This window comes from Saccopteryx leptura, chromosome 2 (genome assembly GCF_036850995.1).
Source record: "Saccopteryx leptura isolate mSacLep1 chromosome 2, mSacLep1_pri_phased_curated, whole genome shotgun sequence".
Taxonomy (NCBI): domain Eukaryota; kingdom Metazoa; phylum Chordata; class Mammalia; order Chiroptera; family Emballonuridae; genus Saccopteryx; species Saccopteryx leptura.
Genome location: NC_089504.1, coordinates 211,584,182 through 211,600,682, shown reverse-complemented (window position 1 = coordinate 211,600,682; position 16,501 = coordinate 211,584,182). Strand labels below are relative to the sequence as shown.

Genomic DNA, 16,501 nt, shown 5'->3' with positions numbered 1-16,501 from the left:
GTATCAGTTTCTCTTTTAATGTCAAACATTCAAATGAAGACTAAAAAAAGAGTTGCAAGGCCAAGGAGATGAGGATAGGAAATAAAGGGGAGAGTTTGCAGTGTTGTTAGGCTCCCTTGAATAAGTTTCATTAAGAATATGAATTGATTTCTCCTAGGCCATGGATATTTGGGCCAATGCTTAATTTCATTCCTGCATACTGAAAGGGAAAACAGAATAACTACTGTGTTAGAAATAGGGAAGAAAAATTAAAAAGAATAGAGCAACTAACCTTAGTTCAGTAATTTCCACTAATCATTAATATGAAAGACAAACCATGCTGGAAATCAGATATAAAATTAAATTAAAAAACAAAAGGTTTTTCTGTTGCATTTTTTGGAGGCAGAGCATACCTCCCCATCACCCCTTACTGTACATTATGGCCATGGGAGACTACTCTTTCCTAAATTTGTCCATGGCAAATCTCTGCATTTTACTTTTTAATGTTTACCTTGCTTGCAGCATTTCACTTACCTGGGTAGTAAAAACAAACATACAACATGCACACATTTTTATTGTCTCTCTTTTAGAAATAATCCATTTATATGCACTAAGTGTTAAAACTAAAGAAAGGAGAGAGAGAAAAGAAAAAGCAGCTTGGCAGTTTGTGGAACACAGCGAACAGGCAGACGTCGGCAACACAACCTGGGTAGGATTTCAGACAAGGGTCAATTGAAAAACACATGAAATAGATGTGGAGAACTGGCTGAGAATAAAAGTAAAGCAGATCAAGAAAAGGCAACAGTAGACTGGATGCTTGTGAGGTCAATATGAATGATACTAAAGATTGGTCAATTTCCTCTTTCAGTTTTTCCCCAAAATGCACACAAATTTTAAAATGGAAACTCGGTATCCAATCCACTATTACTTAGATTTTAAATATTTTACACTGCAAATGCAGGATACGGTGGGTTTTTTATTGATTTCTTATTGTTTTTTGGCACAAGTCTGCCATTTGGTAGAGGTGCCTGTACCTATTGTATAGCCAACGGACATAATTCAATATGTAGATAAAATTGATAGAGTGTATGTTTCAAAGTAAAAAGAAACTAATCCAGCAACAAATCTTTTTTTTTTTTTTTCCATTTTTCTGAAGCTGGAAACAGGGAGAGACAGTCAGACAGACTCCCGCATGCGCCCGACCGGGATCCACCCGGCACGCCCACCAGGGGCGATGCTCTGCCCACCAGGGGGCGATGCTCTGCCCATCCTGGGTGTCGCCATGTTGCGACCAGAGCCACTCTAGCGCCTGAGGCAGAGGCCACAGAGCCATCCCCAGCGCCCGGGCCATCTTTGCTCCAATGGAGCCTTGGCTGCGGGAGGGGAAGAGAGAGACAGAGAGGAAAGCGCGGCGGAGGGGTGGAGAAGCAAATGGGCGCTTCTCTTGTGTGCCCTGGCCGGGAATCAAACCCGGGTCCCAGCAACAAATCTTAAAGTTGAGAACATTGGAGTAACTTATTAGTGGGAATTCTGAAGTAAATAATTTTAAGCAAGAAAAGGTCATCTCCTGCTGATGTGTAAGTGAAAACCACACAGCTGAGATACTAATAGCAAAGCAAATGTATTATTCGTTTTTTAAAACTTATACTTTGATATTAAGCTTCATGACGAGACACCACATCTTGAACTCTTCTCGTAAGCTGATTTCAGAATGTTCGCCTTATACATTTCCTTTCACTCATCATCCACTCGTGAGGTGGAGAGGATACTGGTGACTGCATGTCCACAGAGATGTGCTGAGTTATTTTGGCTGGAGACATACCAGGTAGACCCATGCCACATTCACCCACACATACAAAGACTCACCAGCTAGTCTTTTGTTATGCAGTCTTAAAGTCTGAACTTTTTAGTAAAATCAAAACATTTTTGTTAAAACAGCACTTTTGAAGAATTGGAAAGCATTCTTGCTGTCCCAGGGGATCTGTTGATAGTCTTCTACCATCAGTAATCTGCTGAGAGTTCCCTGGTTTACACAAGGCTCTTTTTTTATGTAACAATAATGATAACACTTTCCATGGACTTCAGAAGTGCCTGGTCTTACTCTGTCTTCTAAACAAAGCTTAGTGAGGTTTTACTGTCATTCTTTCCTATTGACTAGATGTTGATGTTTCTTTTAACTTGATGTTTTTCTCCCAAAGTTCTCTTTGGCTGGATACTTATTTTTAATGCTTTTTCTGGCTTGCCTTAAGGAGCTTTACCTCTTCAAAAGTCCTGGCGCAGAAGTTAAATAAGAACCTTGCTCTTTATTCATTTTCATATAATGCCTCCATCACAGATTGACAAATTCTAAGGTATTCACTTTGAAGAAAGTTGAATGTACTAGTTGTAAAAACATTTGCAGTCTATTTAAAATGTGCTGAATGTTTCATTTTTAGGGGAAAGTAGGATTGAAATATGAATTTTTTTTGTTGAATACAAAGAATAGCTCCAATACATCTAAATCATTGTTAAATATGCTGGGTATAGTAGTAACTATCATTGTTTTGTATTTTTCTGGTGGCTTCTCATATTTTTCTTAGCTGATTTTACCCTTACAGTGTCACAGTGAAAAAGGAAACATTTCACAGAGCTTGAAAATCAATTAAGGAGAGGTTAACTAACTTGGCCAAGAACACTCAGCCCTTTTGTGCTTTGCCAGAATTAAACTTTAGATCAAGTGTTTCTACCATTAGGCATGATATCCACCATTTAAATGATCACTACACACACTTGCCTTTCAACAATAAAACAAGAAATCTATCCACGTGCTAAGCAGAGATAAGATGATAAATGATGAAGAGGACAGGCTCTGAGTATAAAACCTTAATAGCGGTGTGACCTGGAGTAAGTGATCTATCTTTATATTCCTCAATTTCCTCATCTGCAAAATAAAATGATAGAATCCGCTTAGTAAAATTCTCATGAGGATTAAATACACTTGTGCATTTAAATAACTGAGAATAGAGTAAGTGTGTAAGAAATACTTGTTATTTTTAGTACTATTAACAATCAGCAGGTAAATCCTAAAATCAAATGAACAAAAAAATACAGGAGGTGTTGGGCAATGTGCATGCTCCCATATGGTGGGAGAAAGTTCGTGAAATTAAGGCACTGAGCAAGGCTTCTCTGGGAAGCTTTTTGCGGGGAGTTTGGGCACGTTTCGGCTTCTGAAATGGCATCACTCGTGGGGAGCTCTGGGTTCTGCTCATCTCCAGCTCACTGTACACTCTCCATATTATTCTGCAATGAGGGCACCAACATATTGGGGGCAGACACACTCTTAACACCCAACAAACACTAATTACATGAAAAAGTTGACACGAAGGACAGGAAAAGGAGAAGTAAAATGACTGGGCTCGGCCCATCAAAGATTGTTTCTCTCCTCCCACTCTTCTTTATTCTGTGACACTTGACATCTCTTTGTTAAAATTCTTAGCAGTCTGGGCGAAAGTTTATTTAGTCTACTTCTTTCACTTTATTGGGAGACCCTGAGGGGTGGATCTGAGTCATTGCTCTGTTTTCCCAATATCTAGTATATTTGTTAGGAAATTGTAAGTGCTAACCAAAGACATTGGACATCATACCCACAATCATTGTTTTCAGTGAGTGCAAGAATGAGTGAAGTATTATTTTTATTATTGACCGAATTAATAGGAAGGGGACATGGACAGGTACATGAAGAATAGGTAAGTCGGAAGTGGAGAATGGGGTATAAACAAAGCACCAAGGCCAAACACTGTGTTACAGTGTTGTAAATGCTAATATATTATTGTTGTTAGTATGTCCATTATCTTATTTCCTTTAGGTCTGTCCAAATTTCTTTAATCCCTCAGCACAATGGCTACTTTCACAATTAATTATTACAAAATGTTTTTATTTAACCATTATAGATACCCCAGAGCTGATATATTACCCACTAAAAATCCTGGAGGGTGCAGGGAGCACATGGAGGCCCCAACCTCACCCCCACCCAGAGCCCCTGTTCCAGGACACCATGCTACAGACCTGTGAGTGCATCAGGCTTCAACACCAGCTGCCGTGGTTCATCTTTAGTTCCGTGACATTAGTGATTTGAAACTCAAATACTGAATGGTTGTCCATCTTGATTATTCTTTCAGGTAACTGTTTGCTAGACCTACCTCGCAAGCAGATCTTGGGCCCTGAAGAACTCCCGGGACAGACCTATGATGCCACCCAGCAATGCAACCTGACCTTTGGGCCTGAGTATTCCGTGTGCCCTGGCATGGACGTCTGCGCCCGCCTGTGGTGCGCCGTGGTGCGCCAGGGCCAGATGGTGTGTCTGACCAAGAAGTTGCCGGCCGTGGAAGGGACGCCATGTGGGAAAGGGAGGATTTGTCTGCAGGGCAAGTGTGTGGACAAAACCAAGAAAAAATATTATTCAGTAAGTTATTTTCCTGTCATGCAATGCCTGAAGACCCTATGCCTGAAGTACATTCCTGTGACATATATGGGGACTGTCACCAGAAGGCTTTATTTCCTAGCTAAGATATTTTTCCTTGATAGATCTATTTGTTGCTTCCTCCTTTAATCCCAGGAGCCATATCCAGGCACCAAGAACTGGAGGGAGTACAGACCAAGGGATCTCTTCCCGGATTACGTCTTGTGACAAATAAGTATATAGCCCAGATTCTATCTGAGACCCTAATTAGGGCCCACTTTTTGTAAATTTATTTTCAAGCATCTCTTACCGAAGTTATTTGAATGCATTTACTTGAATTCATGAAGGAAATAGCAGTAGAGCTGGCACATGGCCCTCATACATACTTGATGAGTTCTAAAATGGTCCTATCTCCCTCCTCACAGCAAATTAGTCTAAGTTCAGGAGTGAAAGTAATCTGCACTTGCTCCAGGGAAACACCTCCCCCTCCCCTTGGAGTCTATTTCCATGTCAGCAACTGCCACCTTAATTTTTACAGCCCAACGAAGCTTGTTTGCTCTCACAAGATTTTCAAAATCCCTAGAATAGCGTTGCCACATGCAGGTTGCCTTTGTCTTCCAAAGCTGCCACATTCTCTGCTACCTGACCAGGCAGCCCACAAGCATTCTTCCCACATCCCCAGGGCAAAGGAATGCATGATACTCTTTACTTTGGAGTCATAGCTTCCTGCTGCAGTGTTGCCATAGTAGCAGACCTGGGGTGTCATTCAGGGGCTCTGCATTTCCCATGGTGTGTGTGCATGTGGTGCAGGAACACTTTGGTATTTGTCACCATTCCTCTGTCGGGGCTGAGGGTCTCGTCAAATTAGGAATAAAGCCAAGTCCAGGTCAAATACATGTATGCATGTGGCAGAGGGACTGTCACAGACAGAATGCATGGTGTCAACAGAGGCACCCCAGGACCTGCGTACTAACGAGGGAGAAGAGGTGTGAGCACCATGAGCTGGTGCCTGGCATGCAAAACCTCCAGCATCATCTATTTTGTTAAAGGTGTAGGAGCAGAGTGGACAAAAAGTGAACCAGGGTTCAGTGGCGATTTACAGAAATGCAATGTCAGTGCAGAAGTGACAATGGCCCAGAGAAGCCAGGAGGTAATGCTGGCAGTGCACTGCGTACTTAAGACGTACAGAGGAGAGGGGAAGCAGAAAAGATGAATTGCTTAGAATTGAAAATACATTGTAATTCTAGAACATTCAACACCTGACTGTGCTAAAGTCACTGAAAATTTAACTCTGTGATGAAGTTTCCACTGTCATTGAATGACAGTGATTTCTATATGTGCATTTTAAATGTTTTCCTCCTTTCTGAGTTAAAATGTCTTTTATTTTCTTTCAGACATCAAGCCATGGTAACTGGGGATCCTGGGGGTCATGGGGCCAGTGTTCTCGCTCCTGTGGGGGAGGAGTACAATTTGCCTATCGCCACTGCAATAACCCAGCACCCAGAAACAGTGGCCGCTACTGCACAGGAAAAAGGGCCATCTACCGTTCCTGCAGTGTCATGTCCTGCCCTGCGAATGGTATGCTGCTCCCAAGTGTCAGCTGCCTGCATGTGTCACAGGCAGTTTCTCTTCAAGCAGTAATAAATAGGACAGGCTGGAGAAACAGAATGTTAATCTTGTACTGCATAGTTCTACCAGTATGAAAATCAAGAACAAATACATGAGTGACTTTATTTATTTATTTACTGTTTTAGAGAGAGAGGAAAGAAGGGAGAGATTAATTTGTTGTTCCACTTACTTATACATTCACCGGTTAATTCTCATATGTGCCCTAACTGGGGACAGAATGTTGGCATATTGGGATGATGCTTTAACTATCCAGCCAGGGCTTTAAAATTATTATTATAAACAATTGAATGTTCACAGACTAGGAAGAAAATCATTGCTGTTTTCAACTCTGCAAACAGATAAACTCCTCCAACCTTGGTGTGTAAAGAGGCTCTGGAACAAAAAGTTAACATCTTCTGAAAATTATTTAAATGCACAAGAATATATGTAAGTTTTAGAACAGTCGAGTAATAGTGCAACATGTTTGTTTTTTAGGTAAATCTTTTCGTCATGAGCAATGTGAGGCCAAAAATGGGTATCAGTCTGATGCAAAAGGAGTCAAAACATTTGTGGAATGGGTTCCCAAATACGCCGGCGTCCTGCAGGGGGATGTGTGCAAACTAACCTGCCGAGCTAAGGGCACTGGCTACTACGTGGTGTTTTCTCCGAAGGTAACTGATTGCACACTGTCTGCCCACCCACAGCAGGCGTCCTTGGTGGAAGTCATTTGGCAGAAGGCAGCCTGCAGACACCAAGTATAAACAATCATTATTTTACAGGTGGCTAGATTTTAAAGAGTTTTATTTTCATCTCTATAATTTCTACATTTTCAAACTTTATACGATGAATAAAAATTTTTATTAACAGAACAAGTAAATGTTTTAAAAAGCTATTTTTGAAAAGTGTAACTTTGTCAAGTCAGGTGAGATGTGACCTTAACTTCAAAATAGCCCTGAAAACAACTGGTATTTCCAAGGCACATTGGTAATGGGGACTAGAACGCAAGAACACTTTTCTTTCTTTTTTTATCATTTACTTAAGAATTTTATTAGTGATTCATGAAGAGAGATTTCAAGATCACTGTCTCTGACCTAAACTTTTAAATGTCTTGCACCCTTTGTCTGAATCAAAATCCCTCTAGTTGTGCACACTACATGTGAAATTATCCATTAGTTTTCACAGAATAACATTTTCTAAATTACTGCACCTTTACTTCTGTATTTTACAATATACTATCTATTCCAATCAAACTCGAAACTCACAAGTTAGAACATGCACTTTTACCAAGGGAGCCAAGCACCTGTGCACCGGTACTTCCCACTGCTAATGCGCTTCTTACACCTAGGTGACCGACGGAACTGAGTGTAGGCCATACAGCAATTCCATCTGTGTCCGGGGCAAGTGTGTGCGGACTGGCTGCGATGGCATCATTGGCTCAAAGCTGCAGTACGACAAGTGTGGAGTGTGTGGAGGAGACAACTCCAGTTGTACAAAGATTGTTGGAACCTTCAATAAAAAAAGGTAATGTGATAGAACAATCACCTGTATACAGATTGAAGAAAACTTTCAACTTGTTGCCATATTGATAAAGGAGGACTCATGTTACATCATAAGCTCTCTGTGGGAGGAGACTGGCAGGGTTCTGTTAACACATTATGAATATGAGAATGAATATGGAAAGAGAGGAGAGGAAGAGACTCAGGTTGCCAAGTGGAAACTCGTGGTGCCTCTGGAAGCAGGTGAACTGCAGTGGTCATGAGGTTAAAGTCTTGAAATATAAAACTGAAAAAATCTAGTGACATTGCACTTGAGCTGTATCTTGCAGGTCCATCATTCCTGAAATGTAATTTAGAAAAGGGTGGCTGCTTTCCATCTTACCTAGGTTTTCTCCTTTTTACAAACAATTTCTCCTCAGGCTGTATTTTTCTTGAGAAACCATTTATCATTAAAAAATGCAAGTTAGCCTGACCGGGTGGCAGCACAGTTGGTAGAGCATTGGCCTGAGATACTGAGGACCCAGGTTTGAAACCCCGAGGTCACCAGCTTGATCGCGGGCTCATCCAGCTTGAGTCTGGGGTCACCAGCTGAGTGATCACAAACATGATTCCATGGTTTCTGTCTTGATCCCAAAGGTCACTGACTTCAGCCCAAGGTCACTAGTTTGAGCAAGGGATCACTTGCTCAGCTGGAGACCCCTGGTCAAGGCATATATTGGAAGCAATCAATGAACAACTAAGGTACCCCAACTATGAGCTGATGCTTCTCATCTCTTTCCCTTCATGTGTGTCTGTCTCTATCTGATTTCCCCCTCTCTTTAAAAAAAAAGAAAAATGTAAGTTAATTTCTGTTGTCCCATTTTAACTATCCTGATTTAAATCTACTCTACAAAGAGTAATATCTGCTTCCTGCCTCTTCTCATGATCCTTATTTACACTCTAAGTTTAAACATGTAAGTTTTTAAAGTACTAATTTCTGGCATAACATATTATGCTATTAGCCTTGACTAGTTAGCTCAGTGGACAGAGCATTGACCTGGCATGCGGATGTCCCAAATTCAATCCATGCTCAGGGCACACATGAGAAGCGACCATCTGCTTCTCCTCCCCCCTCTCTCTTCCCTCTCTCTCCCTTCCCATCTCATAGCCAGTGGGTCAGGTCAGTTGGTTTAAGCATTGGCCTGGGTACTAAGGATAGAACCCTGACCGGAATCCACCCAGCAACCCCTGTCTGGGACCGATGCTTTGCCTATTTGGGGCCATACTTGCAACCGAACTATTTTTATCACCTGAAGGGGAAGCTCCATGGAGCCATCCTCAGTGCCCAGGTGATGCTCAAACCAATCAATCCACAGGCTGTGGGAGGAGAAGAGGGAGAGAAGGAGGTGAGGCAAAGGAAGAGAAGCAGATAGTGGCTTCTCCTGTGTACCTTGACTGAGAATCAAACCTGTGACATCCTTAGGCACTGGGCCAATGCTCTGTCCACTGAGCACCAATCAGGGCTAGATGATAAGATTTAATAAGGTTGTGTAATGTTTTGTAAATCTTTAAATGAAATTAGTATATATATTTAGAACAAAGGCAGGTTGCTAACATTCTAATTTTGAACATCATAATAAAAACATATGATAATTTAACTGCAGTTATATTTTTTTAAGAAAATTTATTTTTGAAGCCAATTTTAAACTGATCTCTTAAATACAATGAAACTTAGTGTTATGATAAGATAAAACTTTTAGAAGATTTTTATTGGTTTATCCATCATTAAGTATTTACTTATTTGTCTCTCCCTCCTTTCCTCTCTCTTTCCCTCTCCTCTGTGGACATTCTTGCTCCAGTAAGGGTTATACTGACGTTGTGAGGATCCCTGAAGGGGCAACCCACATAAAAGTCCGACAGTTCAAAGCCAAAGACCAGACTAGATTCACTGCCTACTTAGCCTTGAAGAAGAAAAATGGTGAATACATTATCAACGGAAAGTACATGATCTCTACTTCGGAAACCATCGTTGACATCAATGGGACAGTCATGAACTACAGTGGTTGGAGCCAAAGGGATGACTTCTTGCATGGGATGGGCTATTCAGCCACAAAGGAAATTCTAATTGTGCAGATCCTTGCCACCGACCCAACGAAAGTCTTAGATGTCCGTTACAGTTTTTTTGTTCCCAAAAAGTTCACTCATAAAGGAAACTCTGTCACTAGCCATGGAAGCAATAAAGTGGGATTGCACACCCCCCAACTGCAGTGGGTGACGGGCCCATGGCTCGCCTGCTCTAGGTCCTGCGACACAGGCTGGCACACCCGGACAGTACAGTGTCAGGATGGAAATCGGAAGTTAGCGAAGGGATGTCTTCTCTCTCAGAGGCCTTCCGCATTTAAGCAATGCTTGCTAAAGAAGTGTTAGCCTGTGGTTGTGCTCTGATGCAGAGATAACTGGATGATTCATCACTGACCAGTCGTGGTGAACGGGAGAGCCACCTAAAGCACAGAAAGTCACACTTCAATGTCATTGTCAGCAGGAGTCCAACTATGGGCAGAATCTGCTCTCCGCGACCAAATGGAAGATGTGCACTGAATGTGACAGTGGTAACCCTGGAATATAGAAAAACTTGGAAGTTAGCAAACATCTCCTGGGCCTACAAGCATGAACCATTGCTGATTAATTTAGAATCAGGCAGCATTTGAAGATGGCAGAACAACAGTCTCCCCCTTGTCACCTACCTCTGACAGAATGCCTTCAAAGGCATTCTAATCATTTTCACCCACAATACACAGTAGTTTCTTTTTACTGTTTATAAGTACATTCTTTCCTGGTATGTGTATCTTTATATCACTTGGTTCTAATTAAAAATGTGTGTGTGTGTGTGTGTGTGTGTGTGTGTGTGTGTGTGTGTGTGTGTGTATAGATGCACATTTCTATAAAAAAAGTGTTTGACCAAAGTAGGTCTGCAGCTATTTCAACTCCTTCCAGTTTCTGGAAAGAGATGTGGATGTTTTACTGGAAATTAAGATCTTGCTGCTGTTTTAATAAGATTTAGTACACTTTCAGAAAACAGGAGATAAAAAAATTGTCAAACACCATTTTGACAGCAAATATCTACTGAGAAATTCTGAAAAGGAAAAAGATGTCAGTGTTTCTAGTCATTTAAACAAACACAAGGGTCCATCTACTTAAACATTTGACAGCCTGTATTTTTTCAGACAGAGAGGCAAATTAATGCATAATTAGGTTGTAGGAGCAGTGTTTCCGTGTGTGTATGTTATCAGTATTCACGAGTCTAAAAATTAGTTTCCTTATGTTGGAATTTAAAAGGAAAAAAATAACATACTTCAACATATTTTCAATTTATATTTTCGCAATTGCTTCCTTTTCTATGGCTGTCATCTGATATCTCACAATATGTAATATATACCAAATAAACACAGCAAAGAGTTTTCTAATCACATTCAACACGCTGGATACTGGTATACCTCTTACCAGCAAGCCTATAATATGTTTGTTTTTGCTTGTTTGTTTTGTTCAAGGGTTTTCTACTTCTTGTTGACTTAGTTTAGTAAAAAGATTAAAGATCACTTGGTAGTTAGCCACATCTAGAAGTGATTATTATTAACGTGGCTAGTGCAAAAAAAAAAGGATATTAATAAGACTGTTTCCACACCATATAGGCAATAATTTCTTTCACTTTTTAAAAATCCAAGTATATTGATACTGCACTAAAGATTTCTCCAACTGGAAACATTTGGTTGTACCAGTAAGTGTTTTAGTGATGAAATATGATGATTTTTGAGAAGTTTGTTGCTTTTATTTCCATAGCCTGTCTAGGTAGGTTGTAAGTTTGAATAGTCAGACATGGAAAATTTTTATAATCTTATGCTTAAAAATCCATTTTTTAGAGAGTAAACTATATCCTTCAACCCCATAACTCAGAAAATCTAAAATGCTTCATTTCATTGGGATTTCTTTGTCTTTGTGAAATATCACAAAGTCAATTGTTTTATAAAATTGTACAATAATCATACCAAATGTGCCTATTGTGAAGATTTAATATAAAGATGCTAGAGAACCATTGTTTGAGTTTCCTTAAACTCGTGAGAGTTTATTTTTATTATAAGATATTTTTAATATAAAAGAATTATGTAATTCATCTTGCTACATATACTACATTCATTTCAATGGGAAAAGAGATAAATGTCTCACTGTTTTAAGTATTTTCTTAAATTATTTGGTAAAACAAATAATAATTTTATAAAACTGATAATCATCATTTGGATTTTTATAGATTGGCTTGGCTTTCTTTAGAAGTGGACATTTTTTCTTAATAAATTATCAGTTAGAGAAATGAGGTCTATATAAGACTAGTAACCTACACTTGATAGAGGTCAACCAGATATAAGGGATAGGGGGCAAAGCTATTCAAATTAGTCAGGAAAAGAATTAAAATCACATTGACCATTTGACTACACAGAGAGAATTAATAGAGAAGTCAACATTTTTTCCAATTTTCAAGATAATTTTAATCAAGGAATTCAGTTCTTTTCTGTGGGTATTTTGATAGCAACATTAAAAGATGATTGTAAAGCAAACTTGATTGTCTTCTACTCTACTTCTCTATACTGGATTCGTAAATCTTTAATATGATTTATCAAGGATTCATTTTCCCCAAAATATTACAGTTTTTCACTTTTCATTGGAGTGATCCTAGAAAGCTTAGAATGAAAAAACCACTATTCCATGCTTCTAAGGAATTTTCTTTAGTTTTTGTTTATTTGTTTTTTGTATGAGTATCAATAGACTAAGGAATGTAATATCTAAACTCCTGAGAAAAATGATATAGACTGGCGACTGAAATTCAGAGAAATTGAGTGTTCAGTAGATATAAAGAATGTTAATCAAAGGGAAAATCCTCTATAGCACAATCTAATTCAGTTCACTTTGATTTTGAACTATTCCTTTCACGTTTTCAGAGTTGGATCTTAAAAAATCTAAGGTTCATGATGCTAGGGGCTGTGTCCTCAAAAAAAAAAAAGAATTTGTCTGAGGTAAGAATCTAACCTCACTCACAAAATTAACACTCCAGATTTAGTTTTACCAAATACAAAAGGAGCCCAGAAAAAAAACAAAACCCAACATTTATTTCTTCTAGAAAAAAAAGGTCAAATTAAGTCCTGTTTTGTTGTTTAGGGATTTAAAACCGTTGTTTTAATTCAACAAATTCAACTTATTTGCCTTCCTGTGGAAACAGTTTTATCCCATTAAACTAAGAATTAAGGGATTAATCACAAATAAAAAAAAGTTGCAGCACTGAGAAAAGTAATTTATTGTTTTTGCAACTGGTATGTGAATTTGTGTGATAAAATTATTTATTCTTATTTAACAAAAATATGTGCAAATTCTATATTTAAAATGTTTTGCTATTGTCCTACTTTTTAATTTATGCTTCATGTTTGTGTATAAAGTACACTTTGTGAGTTTACATAATATACAGCACTGTTTGCTTTTGTATTTCTTTTTACAGAAAGTTTTCTGTGTGAAACAGGTGTATATGTATATATTTTTCATGTATCTCTATTCTGATACTACAGTTTTCCTTTCTAAGGGAGTTTTAAATTTAATCCTTCATGACTAGTAGTGTTCATTAGTTGTAGTTATGTTAAAAATATTTTGGTTTCCACTAATACTGAATTTTCCAAGTCACAAATAAGAAAAACACATCCAAGTAACTGTGGTTCAAGTTTTAAATTTGAGAACATAAATAACCTGGAGCTTTCCATTAAAGCTAAGACACAGTTAAGAATCATGTCTATTCGTTTCACTGATAAATTTGGACAAAGAGCTGTTGATGGATTATATGAAAGTTGTATACACATAACTTCCAAGTGATATCAATGATAATAAAACCAAATATTGTCTTTTGCTGCTTTAGAAACACTCCTTAAAAATTATCACTTAGTCTCTAGTATGTGTAGTGTTCTGTAGATGAAAGTAAACAAATTGGATTTAAATGATTCTTATGTCAGTAGTCATAACTGTTTCTACAAATATGGGGTCTCCATTGATAAAGGTTGACATTTTACTACTACTAATGTCTCTCATGGAGTGATAATAGGACTTGGGACAGGCAAGGCCATCCTTGATCACATCAAATTGCTTCTGACTATAATTTCACAATCTGGTCACGGCAATAAGACAAAGCACTCTTGGACACACAATTGACCAGATTAACCTCTGGCTCTAATATTTCTCTCATTGATTTCTTTCTTATTATCAATGTCATTTTCTTGGTTTAGATGAGGACAGCAGCCAGATTCAAAGAAACCGAGGACTTGTGCTATGACAAAGTTCACTGTTATTGAAATAAGATTGAATGTGATAATGACCAAATTTTGCTAATAGTTTATGGCTGAATGTAAAATCTCACTGGCGTGATTAGTGAATATTACCACTCTACTTATAATTACACTTGATACCTTTTAACATTTCAAAGCTACAAAATGAATGAATACCACTTTGGATGAAATGGCCATCCAAAGCTATGATAGAACCAAGTGCAAAGTCAAGGTGATCTATCATTTAGACACAAAAATAATAACCCTGGATGTTTCTCTATGATTTTTATCATTTGCCAACAACCTATAGTTTTAGATTGTCAAACAGGTAGATCAACTTAACTCACTAGTCCTCTGAAAAAAAAGCAGTCTTCCTAATAGCTTCCTGTTAGCAGGAAATACAGAAATGACTACTCTAGTTATATCATCATGAAACACATCAATCTCTAATGCATAATTATGCTCTGGTCAAGTAATGCATGGGAGCATACTGAAATAAAACCCCTGTGATAGTTACAAGGAAATAAATAGATATGGTGTTCATACCAGGAAGTATTTAACCTGGCAAATGTCTTTCCGGTGCCATGATACCATACTTCTCCATGCAGATTTTGTCAGATAAAATAAAGGAACATGTTGTTGGGAGATGTAGGTTTTAAGTAGGACTGAAATGTGCATGTTAGCTAACACAGTTAACTGCACCTTCCTATTATACTAACACTTTAGCAATAAGTCTGCTGTCTGTGGTCCTTGTCCCATAGCTCCGACTAGTCCACGTGGACCATAGGTCAAATGAAAAAGCAAATAATGGCCCATTATCCTGGAAGGCACTGTCACAGCGGAGTGACCCAAGTGTAACACTGTGAGAAAAACTGTGATTTTTAAATAAATCAGGACATCCTTTTTTTTTTTTTTCATTTTTCTTTAGCATATCCAATAAATAATTATAATTTTTTTTATCAAGGTGCTAACATCTTCAGTGGTCAACGGTCAAATGTAGTATTTCTGAGTTATTTTATTCTATGTTGTTTTTCAATTTCAAGAAAGAACTAAGGTTTTTTGTTTTGTTTTGTTTTTTGTCAAGGCTGGGCACAACTTGATCCTCAAAGTTAGGAAAATTACATCTAATGGCCCTTCTGCTCAGCAGTGTTCAAGTGACAAGTTATATGTACATTGAGGGTATTTACGGTGACACAAAACTTGAAGTGTCCGGCTGAAGTAGCAGACTTTTAGATGAGTCATGTTTCATCATCTACTAAGACATCAGCATTCTTTTCAAACATTCCTTTTAAACAGACTTGCTTGGTTCTTCTGTGCAAATTTCTGTGCATATTTGGCCTAACTTGATGCTTTGCAGTATTTTATGTCCAGAGCAAACATTTGACTATTACATCTCACTCTTTGCTTTAACAGTTCACGACATAGTAGATACACTTTACTTCATACTGAAAGCCTATTGAGACTAGATCATATTGTGTGGTTATGCCTTTCATTTAAGACTTTTGATTAAGAAATATATATTGTCTCTAGATGGTGTTTTTGCATTATACACTCAGGCATGACAGAAATGTAGGGGTTGAAAATACTACTTACATTTTAGTGTCACATCTGTCAGAGAAAATTATGCACATGCTTTGTAAATAGACTGCAGGTAACTAAACAGATTGCACAAATATATTCAATTCGATGTGAGCAGTGGCACAACTATTTGATTTCTGTATTAGAATCTGCGACTAAATTCAGGTAATAAATCTAAGTAGAACAGATGTTTTTAAATCTTGAAAGGTGCTTTCAAGATAGAGTAAAACGTTGAAGATTTTCATGTTGTACATAAGCAGTAAAATGTAGGCTGCTTATTAACCCTGGTTTTTTAGAAGTGATGGCATTTTTTTTCAGTAAATATAATATAGTTGCACAATCAAAAATCTTGAAAAACTAAGATGAATCTCGTTTAAAATGTCTCTTTGGCTTTAGCACATTTCAAACCTGAATTGACTATTGAAAACATTACTGTGTCATATAGTCTGCATTCCATAACAGCTCTGTTATTCAGGTTAATCACTTGAACTGAGTCATTTGGGACCTGTACTGTAATATTTTTCATTGAGGAACAATATCGTATTATGTAAAGCATTTCCTTATGTGTGACTTTAAACTGTAAAATTAAACATTGGCTTTGTGATTTCAGTGAGCATAATAAATGTAAACTGTAAACTAGGTTAAAGAATGTACTACATATAGTATGTGTTAGAGTTGAAAACTGTTTTCCATTCATTTTAAACATTCTCATAACAGCAGTAGAACACAAGCAGGTCTTAAGAAAATGCTAAGCTCTCTATAATTTCTGGCATCTTTCATCCTTTTGGCATAGACAAGTATTACTTTCTCTATCTGGAAGTACTATGGAACTATTGCTTCAGTTCTTAACAGACTGCCACTCCCTAAGCCTTTCTAGTATCAAAATTTTAGTATAAAGTTAGAGCAAGCAATCAACATAATCTACCTGGTTTATCTTCTTTTAAAATGATAAACTTTTACTGGCTATAAACTTCAAGAGTCAGAATGATAATGCACGTGTAGAAATTTAAAAAGAGGTGACATTTACTAGGAAAACCCTATTTATTGGCTAACAAATTTATGGTACTAAGCTT

General features: G+C 37.9%; 1 protein-coding gene across 1 annotated transcript in view; it reads left to right on the top strand.

Moving 5' to 3' along the window:
• The window catches only part of ADAMTS5 (ADAM metallopeptidase with thrombospondin type 1 motif 5), a 47,197-nt gene extending 31,140 nt beyond the window's left edge, over nucleotides 1-16,057 (top strand). Inside the window, exons 5-9 of the mRNA XM_066369944.1 lie at nucleotides 4,137-4,420; nucleotides 5,812-5,995; nucleotides 6,521-6,696; nucleotides 7,371-7,546; nucleotides 9,360-16,057. Coding sequence (XP_066226041.1) covers nucleotides 4,137-4,420; nucleotides 5,812-5,995; nucleotides 6,521-6,696; nucleotides 7,371-7,546; nucleotides 9,360-9,927 — 1,388 coding nt within the window. The 3' untranslated portion in view covers nucleotides 9,928-16,057. The remainder of the gene's footprint in view (nucleotides 1-4,136; nucleotides 4,421-5,811; nucleotides 5,996-6,520; nucleotides 6,697-7,370; nucleotides 7,547-9,359) is intronic.
• The last annotated feature ends 444 nt before the right edge of the window (nucleotides 16,058-16,501 follow it).